Below are 14,551 nucleotides of genomic sequence, written 5' to 3'. Positions count from 1 at the left end.
ATATTTATATTTATTTTATATTTTTCAGGGTTACCTGCATCGAGTGTTTTGACGATCTGCGGGGCACGGTCAATGTCCAGCAGCAGGTTCCCGATGTTTCTATAGCTATATCTATATCTATATCTATATTTATATTTATATTTATATTTTTGGTGTTACCTGCATCGAGTGTTTTGACGATCTGCGGGGCGCGGTCGATGTCCAGCAGCAGGTTCTCGATGTTTATATGTATATGTATATGTATTTCTATACATATATCTATATCTATACCTATATCTATATCTATATTTATATTTATATATCTATATTTTTGGGTTACCTGCATCGAGTGTTTTGACGATCTGCGGGGCGCGGTCAATGTCCAGCAGCAGGTTCCCGATGTTTATATGTATTTCTATAGCTATATTTATATCTATATCTATATTTATATTTATTTTACATTATTTTTGGTGTTACCTGCGTCCAGGGTTTTGACAATCTGCGGGGCACGGTCGATGTCCAGCAGCAGGTTCTCCATGTTTCTATAGCTATAACTATATCTATAACTATATTTATATATATATATTTATTTAATTTCAGGATTACCTGCGTCCAGGGTTTTGACAATCTGTGGGGCACGGTCGATGTCCAGCAGCAGGTTCTCGATATTTATATTTTTATATATATTTATTTTATATTTTTGGTGTTACCTGCATCGAGTGTTTTGACGATCTGCGGGGCACGGTCGATGTCCAGCAGCAGGTTCTCGATATTTATATGTATTTCTATAGCTATATTTATATCTATAACTATTATCTATAATTATTTTATATTTATTTTGGGGTACCTGCATCGAGTGTTTTGACGATCTGCGGGGCACGGTCGATGTCCAGCAGCAGGTTCTCGATATTTATATGTATTTCTATAGCTATATCTATATCTATACCTATATTTATATATATATATATTTATTTTGGGGTACCTGCGTCCAGGGTTTTGACAATCTGCGGCGCTACGGTCAATGTCCAGCAGCAGGTTCCCGATGTTTATATGTATTTCTATACCTATATCTATATCTATATTTATTTTACATTATTTTTGGTGCTACCTGCATCGAGTGTTTTGACAATCTGCGGCGCTACGGTCAATGTCCAGCAGCAGGTTCTCGATGTCTATATGTATTTCTATAGCTATATCTATATCTATACCTATATTTATATATATATATATATATTTTCAGGGTTACCTGCATCGAGGGTTTTGACGATCTGTGGGGCACGGTCAATGTCCAGCAGCAGGTTCTCGATGTCTATATGTATTTCTATAGCTATAACTATATCTATACCTATATTTATAATTATTTTATATTTATTTTGGTGTTACCTGCATCGAGTGTTTTGACGATCTGCGGGGCGCGGTCGATGTCCAGCAGCAGGTTCTCGATGTTTATATGTATTTCTATATCTATAACTATATTTATATATATATATATTTATTTTGGGTTACCTGCATCGAGTGTTTTGACAATCTGCGGGGCACGGTCGATGTCCAGCAGCAGGTTCTCGATGTTTCTATAGCTATAACTATATCTATACCTATATTTATATTTATTTTACATTATTTTTGGTGTTACCTGCATCGAGTGTTTTGACAATCTGCGGGGCGCGGTCGATGTCCAGCAGCAGGTTCTCGATGTCTATATGCATTTCTATAGCTATAACTATATCTATACCTATATTTATATTTATATATTTATATTTTTCAGGATTACCTGCATCCAGGGTTTTGACGATCTGCGGCGCACGGTCGATGTCCAGCAGCAGGTTCTCAATGTTTATATGTATTTCTATATTTATAATTATTTTATATTTATATTTTTCAGGGTTACCTGCATCGAGTGTTTTAACGATCTGCGGGGCACGGTCGATGTCCAGCAGCAGGTTCTCGATGTCTATATGTATTTCTATAGCTATATTTATATCTATAACTATTATCTATAATTATTTTATATTTATATTTTTCAGGATTACCTGCGTCCAGGGTTTTAACAATCTGCGGGGCACGGTCGATGTCCAGCAGCAGGTTCTCGATGTCTATATGTATTTCTATAGCTATAACTATATCTATACCTATATTTATAATTATTTTATATTTATTTTGGGGTACCTGCGTCCAGTGTTTTGACAATCTGCGGGGCACGGTCAATGTCCAGCAGCAGGTTCTCCAGCCAGCCGTGCTCCCACAGGTACAGGAACACCCCCAGGCGGTTCCTGAGCGCCGCCTGCGCCTCCTGCTGCCGCCGCCCGGCCTCGTCCGGGTGGTACTTGGAGCGGAACCTGGGATCGGGGTGAGAAATGCGGGGGGGACGGAGATGGGGGCGCGCAGGGGGGACCCCGGAATGGGGGGGGATTGAGCAGGGGGTACCTGGAGCGGAACCTGGGATCGGGGTGAGAAACACGGGGGGACGGAGATGGGGGCGCGCAGGGGGGACCCCGGAATGTGGGGGGGGTCGGGAAGGGGGAGAGAGGGGAGAGGGAGAGGGAGGGGGCTCGAATTTGGGCTGAAAATGGGAGAGTTTGGGGAGAAATTGGGGCTGAAAATGGGAGAATTTGGGGCTGAAATTGGGGCTGAAAATGGGAGAGTTTGGGGAGAATTTGGGGCTGAAAATGGGAGAATTTGGGGCTGAAACTGGGAGAATTTGGGGCTGAAACTGGGTCTGAAACTGGGAGAATTTGGGGCTGAAATGGGGTCTGAAAATGGGAGAATTCGGGCTGAAACTGGGAGAATTTGGGGCTGAAATTGGGAGAATTTAGGTCTGAATTTGGGGAGAATTTGGGTCTGAAACCGGGTCTGAAATTGCAAGAATTTGGGTCTGAAACTGGGTCTGAAACTGGGAGAATTTGGGTCTGAAATCGGGTCTTAATTTAGTTCTGAAATTGGGAGAATTCGGGTCTGAATTTGGGGAGAAAATTGGGTCTGAAATTGGTCTGAATTTGGGTCTGAATGTGGGTCTGAAATTGGGAGAATTTGGGGAGAATTCGGGTCTGAAACTGAGTCTAAAAATGGGAGAGTTTGGGGCTGAAAATGGGAGAATTTGGGGCTGAACCCGGGTCTGAAATTGAGAGAATTTGGGGAGAATTCGGGGCTGAAACTGGGAGAATTTGGGTCCGAAATTGGGTCTGAAATTGGGAGAGTTTGGGTCTGAAATGGAATCTAAATTTGGGAGATTTTGGCTCTGAATTTGGGCGAATTTGGGCCTGAAATTGGGAGAATTTGGGTCTGAAATTGGGAGAATTTGGGTCTGAAATTGGGTCTAAATTTGGGAAAATTTGGGGAGAATTTGGCTCTGAATTTGGGAGAATTTGGCTCTGAATTTGGGTCTGAAACTGGGGAGAATTTGGGTCTGAAATTGGGAGAATTTGGGCCTGAATTTGGCTCTGAATTTGGGGTGTTTCAAGACGTTTTCATGGCTCATTTTCGGGCCGGTTTTTGCATTTTTGGGGCCGTTTCAAGACATTTTCAGGGGCATTTTTGGCGCTGCTTTTTTCATTTTTGGGGCTGTTTTTAACCATGCATTAAATGCAGGTTTCTGGGCGTTTTCAGGTACATTTTTGGGTGGTTTCCCAGTTTTTATCATATTTTGGGATCATCTCAAAGTGTTTAGGCACAATTTTGATGCAGTTTAGGGGAACTTCCAGCATCATTTTTAGCTGGTTCTGGGCTGTTTTGAGCAAAATTTTGAGAATTTCCAGGGTGATTTTGGGGCATTTTTGGGCTGTTTTAGGACATTTTGGGCTGGCGTTTCCAGGGTGTTTTTGGGGCATTTTTGGGCTGTTTTAGGACATTTTGGGCTGGCGTTCCCAGGGTGTTTTTGGGGCATTTTTGGGCTGTTTTAGGACATTTTGGGTTGGTATTTCCAGGGTCCTTTTGGGGCATTTTTGGGCTGTTTTAGGACATTTTGGGCTGGCGTTCCCGGGGTGTTTTTGGGGCAATTTCTGGGATATTTTAGGCTATTTTGGGCTGGCGTTCCCGGGGTGTTTTTGGGGCATTTTGGGGATATTTTAGGCTATTTTGGGCTGGCGTTCCTGGGGTGTTTTTGGGTCATTTTTGGGATATTTTAGGCTATTTTGGGCTGGCGTTCCTGGGGTGCTTTTGGGTCAATTTCTGGGATATTTTAGGACATTTAGGGCTGGCATTTCCAGGGTGCTTTTGGGGCATTTTTGGGATATTTTAGGCTGGCATTTCTGGGGTGTTTTTGGGGCATTTTTGGGATATTTTAGGACATTTTGGGCTGGCGTTCCCGGGGTGTTTTTGGGGCATTTTGGGGATATTTTAGGACATTTTGGGCTGGCGTTTCCAGGGTGCTTTTGGGGCATTTTGGGGATATTTTAGGCTATTTTGGGCTGGTGTTCCCGGGGTGTTTTTGGGGCATTTTTGGGCTGTTTTAGGCTATTTTGGGCTGGCGTTCCTGGGGTGTTTTTGGGGCGTTTCTGGGCTGCTCTGGGGCTCTCTGAGGGCGGTTCCAGGTGTGTCCCAGGTGTTGCCAGGTGTCCCGTGGGGGGGATGCTCATACCTACACTCGCCGCGAGCGTCGCCGTCCGCCGGGCCCCGAAAACTGCGGCGCTTTTAAAAACCCCGAAAAATCGGCCGCGGCTTTTTGGGTTTTTTTGTGTTTTTGGTTTGTTTGGGTTTTTTTTTTTGGTGGCGAACCCCCCCAAAAAAAAAATAAAACAACAAAAGTCCCTGGCTACGTCCTGCACTGAGACCTCGCCGCATTGTGCGCGGCCCCGCCCTCTCTGCCTGCCCCGCCCGGCGGCTCCAGAGCGGCTCCTCGGGGTGCTGGGGGAGAAGGGAAGCGTTAAACCCGAAACAGACCCAAAACCACCCCAAAATGTGCCCCAAAATGTGCCCCAAAACTGCCCCGAAACTGGCCCGAAAGCGCTGGGGGAGAAGGGAAGCGTTAAACCCGAAACAGACCCAAAACCACCCCAAAACTGCCCCAAAATGTGCCCCAAAATGGCCCCAAAGCGCTGGGGGAGAAGGGAAGCGTTAAACCCGAAACAGACCCCACAACCACCCCAAAATGTGCCCCAAAACTGCCCCAAACTGCCCCAAAACTGCCCCAAAATGTACGTCAAAACTGCCCCAAAATACACCCCAAAACTGCCCCGAAACTGCCCCGAAAGTGCCCCAAAACTGCCCCAAAATGTATGTCAAAACTGCCTCAAAATACACCCCAAAACTGCCCCAAAACTGCCCCAAAAAGTGCCCCAAAACTGCCCCAAAATGTACGTCAAAACTGCCCCAAAATACACCCCAAAACTGCCCCAAAACTGCCCCAAAATGTATGTCAAAACTGCCCCAAAATGTACATCAAAACTGCCCCACAATACACCCCAAAACTGCCCCAAAACTGCCCCAAAATGTGCCCCAAAATGTACATCAAAACTGCCCCAAAATACACCCCAAAACTGCCCCAAAACCGCCCCGAGGGCGCTGGGGGAGAAGGGAAGCGTTAAACCCGAAACAGACCCAAAACCACCCCAAAACTGCCCCAAAACTGCCCCAAAATGTACATCAAAACTGCCCCAAAATGCACCCCAAAACTGCCCCAAAACTGCCCCGAAACTGCCCCAAAATGTATGTCAAAACTGCCCCAAAACTGCCCCAAAATTGCCCCAAAACTGCCCCGAAATGTACGTTAAAACTGCCCCAAAATACACCCCAAAACTGCCCCAAACTGCCCCAAAACTGCCCCAAAATGTACGTCAAAACTGCCCCAAAATACACCCCAAAACTGCCCCGAAACTGCCCCGAGGGCGCTGGGGGAGAAGGGAAGCGTTAAACCCGAAACAGACCCAAAACCACCCCAAAACTGCCCCAAAATTGCCCCAAAACTGCCCCGAAATGTACGTCAAAACTGCCTCAAAATACACCCCAACACTGCCCCAAAACTGCCCCAAAATGTACATCAAAACTGCCCCAAAATACACCCCAAAACTGCCCCGAAACTGCCCCAAAATGTACGTCAAAACTGCCCCAAAATGTGCCCCAAAACTGCCCCGAAACTGCCCCAAAACTGCCCCAAAACTGCCCCGAAATGTACGTCAAAACTGCCCCAAAATACACCCCAAAACTGCCCCAAAACTGCCCCAAAACTGCCCCAAAACTGCCCCGAAATGTACGTCAAAACTGCCCCGAAACTGCCCCAAAACTGCCCCAAAACTGCCCCGAAATGTACATCAAAACTGCCTCAAAATACACCCCAAAACTGCCCCAAAACTGCCCCAAAATGTATGTCAAAACTGCCCCAAAATACACCCCAAAACTGCCCCGAAACTGCCCCAAAAGTGCCCCAAAACTGCCCCAAAATGTGCCCCAAAACTGCCCCAAAACTGCCCCGAGGGCGCTGGGGGAGCGTTAATCCCGGAGACGCCCCAAAATCTACCCCAAAACTGCCCCAAAATCTATCCAAAATCTACCCCAAAACTGCCCCAAAACTGCCCCAAAATCTACCCCAAAAATGCCCCAAAATCTATCCAAAATCTACCCCAAAACTGCCCCAAATCTGCCCCAAAACTGCCCCAAAATCTACCCCAAAACCGCCCTGAGGGCACTGGGGGAGAAGGGAAGCATTAACCTTGCAGAGACCCCAAAAATCCATCCCAAAATCCACCCCAAAACTGCTCCAAAACTGCCCCAAAATCTACCCCAAAACTGCCCCAAATCCAGCCCCGAGATTACTGAGAGAAGGGAATGTCAAACATGGAGACACCCCCAAAAATCCATCCCAAAACTGCCCCAAAACTGCCAAAAAACTGCCCCAAAACCAACTCTGAGACTGCTGAAATAAGGGAATCGCTAAACCTGGAGAGACCCCAAAATCCAACCCAAAACTGCCAAAAAACTGCCCCAAACCCAGCCCCAAAACTGCCCTGAGAGCGCTGGGGAGAGGGGAAGTGTTAAACCTGGAGAGACCCCAAAAATCCACCCCAAAATCACCTTAAATTCACCCCAAAACTGCCCCAAGGGCACTGGGGGGGAAGCAAAGTGTTTAACCTGGAGAGACCCCAAAAATCCACCCCAAAACTGCCCCAAATTCACCCCAAAACTGCCCTGAGACTGCTGAAACAAGGGAATGGTCAAACCTGGAGAGACCCCAAAAATCCACCCCAAAATCACCCAAAATCCACCCCAAAACTGCCCCGAGACGGCTGAAATAAGGCGAGTGTCAGACCTGGAGAGACCCCAAAAATCCACCCCAAAACTGCCCCAAATCCACCCCAAAACTGCCCCGAGACGGCTGAAATAAGGGAATGGTCAAACCTGGAGGGACCCCAAAAATCCACCTCAAACTGCCCCAAAACTGCCCCAAAACCAACCCCAAAACTGCCCCAAGGGCACTGGGGGAGAAGCAAAGTGTTAAACCTGGAGAGACCCCAAAAATCCACCCCAAACTGCCCCAAAATTGCCCCAAAACTGCCCCAAACCTGCCCCAAATCCGCCCCAAACCGAGACCCCACAGGGCCCAGGGTGGGGGGGGGCTCCCCCGTTGAGGGGTCTGGGGGGGATTTTGGGGTGCAGAATTGGAATTTTGGGGTCTCCAGGACAATTTTGGGGTCTCCAGGACAATTTTGGGGTGCAGAATTGGAATTTTGGGGTCTCCAGGCCACTTTTGGGGTCTCCCATGACACTTTAGAGGCACAGAACCTTCCAGAACCCCTTCCAGCACGTACCACTCCTCGTCCTTGTGGGCCAGGATTTTTGGGGTCTCCCATGACACATTAGTGGCACAGAACATTCCGGAACCCCTTCCAGCATGTACCACTCCTCGTCCTTGTGGGCCTGGGTTTTTGGGGCCTCCCAGGACAATTTTGGGGTGCAGAATTGGGTTTTTGGGGTCTCCCAGGACATTCTGGGGTCTCCCAGGCCATTTTTGGGGTCGCCCAGACATTTTTGTGGCACGGAACCTTCCAGAACCCCTTCCAGCATGTACCACTCCTCGTCCTTGTGGGCCAGGATTTCTGGGGTCTCCAGGCCATTTTTGGGTCTCCCATGACACTTTTAGGGTCTCCCATGACACATTAGTGACACAGAACATTCCAGAACCCCTTCCAGCACCTACCACTCCTTGTCCTTGTGGGCCCGGATTTTTGGGGTGCGGAATTGGAATTTTGGGGTCTCCAGGCCATTTTTGGGGTCTCCCATGACACTTTTAGGGTCTCCCAGGACACTTTTGAGGCACAGAACGTTCCAGAACCCCTCTGGGCACGTACCACTCCTCGTCCTTGTGGGCCCGGATTTTTGGTGTCTCCAGGACAATTTTAGGGTCTCCCATGACACTTTAGTGCCACGGAACATTCCAGAACCCCTTCCAGCACCTACCACTCCTCGTCCTTGTGGGCCAGGCCATTTTTGGGGCCTCCCATGACACTTTTGGGGTCTCCCATAACACATTAGTGACACAGAACATTCCAGAACCCCTCTGGGCACCTACCACTCCTCGTCCTTGTGGGCCAGGACTTTTGGGGTCTCCAGGACAATTTTGGGGTGCAGAATTGGAATTTTGGGGTCTCCAGGCCATTTTTGGGGTCTCCCATGACACATTAGTGGCACAGAACATTCCAGAACCCCTTTGGGCACGTACCACTCCTCGTCCTTGTGGGCCCGGATTTTTGGGGTGCAGAACTGGAATTTTGGGGTCTCCCATGACACATTAGTGACACAGAACCTTCCGGAACCCCTTCCAGCACCTACCACTCCTCGTCCTTGTGGGCCCGGATTTTTGGGTCTCCCAGGCCATTTTGGGGCCTCCCAGGACACTTTTGGGGTCTCCCATGACACTTTAGAGGCACGGAACCTTCCAGAACCCCTTCCAGCACGTACCACTCCTCGTCCTTGTGTGCCAGGAAGAACTCCTGCAGCTGCTGCCGCCGGAAGTCCAGCTTGTAGTCGTTGTAGCGCTTCACGGCCTCCGTCTCGTCCACGGCGTCGTCCAGGGACAGCAGGAACTCCTTGAAGCTCTTCATCACCGGGGGCGCCATGCCCAGGTCCACCTCTGCGATCGTGCCCAGCCTGGGGGGCGATATCGGGGGTTTGGGGGCGATATCGGGGGATATCGCGATATTTGGGGGCGATATCGGGGGGTTTGGGGTTGGTATCGGGGATTTGGGATCGATATCAGGGGATATCGCGATATTTGGGGGCGATATTGGGGGATATCGCAATATTTGGGGGCGATATTGGGGGATTTCGCGATATTTGGGGGCGATATCGGGGGATATTGGGGGGTTTGGGATCAATATTGGGGGTTTGGGATCGATATCGAGGGATATCGGGGGGTTTGGGATCAATATTGCGATATTTGGGGGCGATATCGGGGGTTTGGGGTCGATATCGGGGGATATTGGGGGGTTTGGGGTTAATATCAGGGGGTTTGAGATCGATATCGGGGGATATCGCGATATTTGGGGGCGATATTGGGGGGTCTGGGGTCACTATTGGGGATTTGGGGCCAATATCGGGGATTTGGGATCAATATCAGGGATTTGGGGTCACTATTTGAGAATTTGGGATCAATATCAGGGATTTAGAGTCACAATGGGGCACTTTGGGGCAATTACTGAAGAATTTGGGGTCATTACGGGGGCTCAGGGGTTTTGGGGTGTCCGGGCTCATTTTTTGGGGTGAATTTGGGGTATTTTGGCTCACCTGGCCTGGATGGGCAGCAGCTGGTGCTGCAGGAGCTGCTGCCGCTGACCCCGCACGGTTTTGGGGTGAATTTGGGACATTTTGGGGGCTCAGGGAACTCTGGGAACTCTGGGATTTTCTGGGGGGTTTTTGGGGTGTCCGGGCTCATTTTTTGGGGTAAATTCAGGGTATTTTGGCTCACCTGGCCTGGATGGGCAGCAGCTGGTGCTGCAGGAGCTGCTGCTGCTGACCCCGCACGGTTTTGGGGTGAATTTGGGGCATTTTGGGGGCTCACAGAACTCTGGGAATTTCGGGATTTTCTGGGGGGTTTTTGGGGTGTCCCAGCTCGGTTTTTGGGGTAAATTCAGGGGATTTTGGCTCACCTGGCCTGGATGGGCAGCAGCTGGTGCTGCAGGAGCTGCTGCTGCTGACCCCGCACGGTTTTGGGGTGAATTTGGGACATTTTGGGGGCTCACAGAACTCGGGGAATTTCGGGATTTTCTGGGGGGTTTTTGGGGTGTCTGGGCTCATTTTTTGGGGTAAATTCAGGGGATTTTGGCTCACCTGGCCTGGATGGGCAGCAGCTGGTGCTGCAGGAGCTGCTGCTGCATCTCGTGGGGGCCCCAGGGCGCCTGGGGGGGGGCCGTAGGTGGGGCCGGCGCCGCCCCCCCCGTAGGGCAGCTCGTACCCGCCGTGGTAGGGGTCAGTGCTGTGGTCATCCCTGCGGCCAGAGAGGGGACATTGGTCACTTGGGGGGCAGGGAGGGGTCAGGGGTCAGTGCTGGGGTCATCCCTGCGGCCGGAGAGTGGACATTGGTCATTTGGGGGGCAGGGAGGGGGCAGGGAGGGGTCAGGGGTCAGTGCTGTGGTCATCCCTGCGGCCGGAGAGTGGACATTGGTCACTCAGGGGGTCACTGACAGGGGTCAGGGAGGGGACAGGGGTCAGTGCTGTGGTCATCCCTGCGGCCGGAGAGTGGACATTGGTCACTTGGAGGGTAAGGGAGGGGTCAGGGGTCAGTGCTGTGGTCATCCCTGCGGCCAGAGGGGGGACACTGGTCACTTGGGGGGCAGGGAGGGGTCACTCGGGTCAGGGGTCAGTGCTGTGGTCATCCCTGCGGCCACAGAGTGGACAGTGGTCACTTGGGGGTCAGGGAGGGGTCAGGGGTCAGTGCTGTGGTCATCCCTGCGGCCAGAGTGGACATTGGTCATTTGGGGGGGGACTGACAGGGGTCACTCAGGGGACAGGGGTCAGTGCTGTGGTCATCCCTGCGGCCAGAGGGTGGACAGTGGTCATTTGGGGGGCAGGGAGGGGACAGAGGTCAGTGCTGGGGTCATCCCTGCGGCCAGAGTGGACAGGGGTCAGGGAGGGGTCAGGGGTCAGTGCTGTGGTCATCCCTGCGGCCGGAGAGTGGACATTGGTCACTCAGGGGGGACTGACAGGGGTCAGGGGTCAGGGGTCAGTGCTGTGGTCATCCCTGCGGCCGGAGAGGGGACATTGGTCACTCAGGGGACAGGGAGGGGTCAGGGGTCAGTGCTGTGGTCATCCCTGCGGCCACAGAGTGGACACTGGTCATTTGGGGGGCAGGGAGGGGTCACTTGGGTCACTCAGGGGTCACTGGGGTCAGTGCTGTGGTCATCCCTGCGGCCACAGAGTGGACAGTGGTCATTTGGGGGGTAAGGGGGGTCACTGGGGTCAGTGCTGTGGTCATCCCTGCGGCCAGAGGGGACATTGGTCACTCAGGGGTCACTGACAGGGGGCAGGGAGGGGACAGGGGTCAGTGCTGTGGTCATCCCTGCGGCCACAGAGTGGACATTGGTCATTTGGAGGTCACTCAGGGGACAGGGAGGGGACAGGGGTCAGTGCTGTGGTCATCCCTGCGGCCACAGAGTGGACATTGGTCACTTGGGGGGTAAGGGGGGTCACTGGGGACAGGGGTCAGTGCTGTGGTCATCCCTGCGGCCACAGAGTGGACATTGGTCACTTGGGGGTCACTGACAGGGGTCAGGGGTCAGTGCTGTGGTCATCCCTGCGGCTGGACAGTGGACAGTGGTCACTCAGGGGGCAGTTTTGGGCTGATTTTGGGGTGAATTTGGGCCGTTTTGGGGCTCCCTCACCAGTCCCTGCGCAGCCGTTTCTGGGGTAGTTTTGGGCTGATTTTGGGGTGATTTTGGGGTGAATTTGGGCCGTTTTGGGGCTCTCTCACCAGTCCCTGCGCAGCCGTTTCTGGGGCAGTTTTGGGCTGATTTTGGGGTGAATTTGGGGTGAATTTGGGCCGTTTTGGGGCTCTCTCACCAGTCCCTGCGCAGCCGTTTCTGGGCTGTATTTGAGGTTTACCTGGGATGATTTTGGGGTGAATTTGGGCCGTTTTGGGGTCTCTCACCAGTCCCTGCGCAGCCGTTTCTGGGGCAGTTTTGGGCTGTATTTGGGGTGATTTTGGGATGATTTTGGGGTGATTTTGGGCCGTTTTGGGGCTCTCTCACCAGTCCCTGCGCAGCCGTTTCTGGGGCTGATTTTGGGGTGAATTTGGGGTGAATTTTGGGTGAATTTGGGCTGTTTTGGGCTCTCTCACCAGTCCCTGCGCAGCCGTTTCTGGGGCAGTTTTGGGGTGATTTTGGGGTGAATTTGGGCCGTTTTGGGGCTCTCTCACCAGTCCCTGCGCAGCCGTTTCTGGGATGGTTTTGGGGTGATTTTGGGGTGAATTTGGGCCGTTTTGGGGCTCTCTCACCAGTCCCTGCGCAGCCGTTTCTGGGATGATTTTGGGCTGATTTTGGGGTGATTTTGGGGTGAATTTGGGCTGTTTTGGGGTCTCTCACCAGTCCCTGCGCAGCCGTTTCTGGGGCAGTTTTGGGGTGAATTTGGGGTGAATTTGGGCTGTTTTGGGGCTCTCTCACCAGTCCCTGCGCAGCCGTTTCTGGGGCAGTTTTGGGGTGATTTTGGGGTGAATTTGGGCCGTTTTGGGGCTCTCTCACCAGTCCCTGCGCAGCCGTTTCTGGGCTGATTTTGGGGTGATTTTGGGGTGAATTTGGGCCGTTTTGGGCTCTCTCACCAGTCCCTGCGCAGCCGTTTCTGGGGCAGTTTTGGGGTGATTTTGGGGTGAATTTGGGCCGTTTTGGGGCTCTCTCACCAGTCCCTGCGCAGCCGTTTCTGGGGCGGGCTCAGCTCGTGCCGGGGTGGGGAGAATCGCTCCCGCCGGGTGCGGTCGTAGTCCCGGTAATCGCGGCTGCGGCGCTCCCGGCCCCGCTCCCAGTCCCTGTGAGGCCAAACTGGGTTAAACTGGGATCAACTGGGATCAACTGGGATCAACTGGGATCAACTGGGATCAACTGGGAGCCAGGGAACCCCCAGAACCCCCTCGGTATTGGTACTGGGCAAACTGGGATCAACTGGGAACCAGGGACCCCTCCCAGTGCTCCCAGTACCGGTCACTGCAATGCTCCCAGTCCCTCCCAGTCCTTCCCAGTGTCCCCAGTGCTCCCAGTCCCTCCCAGTGACCCTGTCCAGTGTCCCCAGTGCTCCCAGTATCCCCAGTATCCCCAGTATCCCCAGTACCGGTCACTCCAATGCTCCCAGTCCCTCCCAGTATCCCCAGTATCCTCAGTACCAGTCGCTCCAATGCTCCCAGTGTCCCTCTCCAGTCCCTCCCAGTCCCTCCCAGTATCCCCAATGCCCCCAGTCCCTCCCAGTCCCTCCCAGTCCCTCTCAGTATCCCCAGTACCAGTCACTCCAATGCCCCCAGTCCCTCCCAGTCCCTCCCAGTCCCTCCCAGTCCCTCCCAGTATCCCCAATCCCTCCCAGTCCCTCCCAGTCCCTCCCAGTATCCCCAGTACCGGTCGCTCCAGTGCCCCCCAGTCCCTCCCAGTCCCTCCCAGTGACCCTGCCCAGTATCCCCAGTGCCCCCAGTCCCTCCCAGTATCCCCAGTACTGGTCACTGCAATGCTCCCAGTCCCTCCCAGTCCCTCCCAGTACCCCCCCAGTATCCCCAGTTCCCCCAGTACCGGTCGCTCCAGTGCCCCCAGTCCCTCCCAGTATCTCCAGTATCCCCAGTACCAGTCGCTCCAGTGCCCCCAGTCCCCCCCAGCATCCCCAGTATCCCCAGTGCCGGTCACTCCAATGCTCCCAGTCCCTCTCCAGTCCCTCCCAGTATCCCCAGTCCCTCCCAATCCCTCCCAGTCCCCCCACTACTGGTCACTCCAATGCCCCCAGTCCCTCCCAGTCCCTCCCAGTATCCCCAATGCTCCCAGTCCCTCCCAGTGACCCTGCCCAGTATCCCCAGTGCCCCCCAGTCCCTCCCAGTATCCCCCAGTGCTCCCGGTACCAGTTGCTCCAATGCTCCCAGTCCCTCCCAGTATCCCCGGTACCGGTCGCTCCAGTATCCCCAGTCCCCCCCAGTCCCTCCCAGTCTCCCCAGTATCCCCAGTACCGGTCGCTCCAGTATCCCCAGTCCCCCCCAGTCCCTCCCAGTATCCCCAGTATCCCCAGTACCGGTCGCTCCAGTATCCCCAGTCCCCCCCAGTCCCCCCCAGTCCCTCCCAGTGCCCCCAGTACCGGTCGCTCCAGTATCCCCCAGTCCCTCCCAGTATCCCCAGTATCCCCGGTACCGGTCGCTCCAGTGCCCCCAGTCCCTCCCAGTCCCTCCCAGTATCCCCAGTGCTCCCGGTACCGGTCGCTCCAGTCGTCCCTCCTCCTCTCCTCCCTCTCCCGGGACCGTTCGTAGTCGCTGCGCTCCCGCCGGAATTTGTCCCTGCGCCGCCGGTCGTACTCATCGTCACTGTCACCCATCCTGAGGGGACACCGCGGGGTCACCGCAGGGTCACCGCGGGGTCACTGACCACCAGAGGGACCACCAGGGCACAAAGTGACCACCACAGGGACCACCCGGACA

The 14,551-nt window shown here is 53.0% G+C and overlaps 1 protein-coding gene across 1 annotated transcript in view; it reads right to left on the bottom strand.

Moving 5' to 3' along the window:
• Nucleotides 1-14,551, bottom strand: part of SRRT (serrate, RNA effector molecule) — a 39,798-nt gene that overhangs the window by 24,129 nt on the left and 1,118 nt on the right. Inside the window, 6 exon segments of the mRNA XM_077173222.1 lie at nt 2,146-2,315; nt 8,866-9,054; nt 10,234-10,310; nt 10,312-10,390; nt 12,794-12,919; nt 14,330-14,449. Of these exon segments, the coding sequence (XP_077029337.1) occupies nt 2,146-2,315; nt 8,866-9,054; nt 10,234-10,310; nt 10,312-10,390; nt 12,794-12,919; nt 14,330-14,448 (760 nt within the window). The 5' untranslated portion in view covers nt 14,449.

The sequence above is a fragment of the Agelaius phoeniceus genome, unplaced genomic scaffold (assembly GCF_051311805.1).
Source record: "Agelaius phoeniceus isolate bAgePho1 unplaced genomic scaffold, bAgePho1.hap1 Scaffold_434, whole genome shotgun sequence".
NCBI classification, from domain to species: domain Eukaryota; kingdom Metazoa; phylum Chordata; class Aves; order Passeriformes; family Icteridae; genus Agelaius; species Agelaius phoeniceus.
Note: the sequence above shows the minus strand (reverse complement) of the source record. Positions and strands in the feature narration are given on the sequence as shown.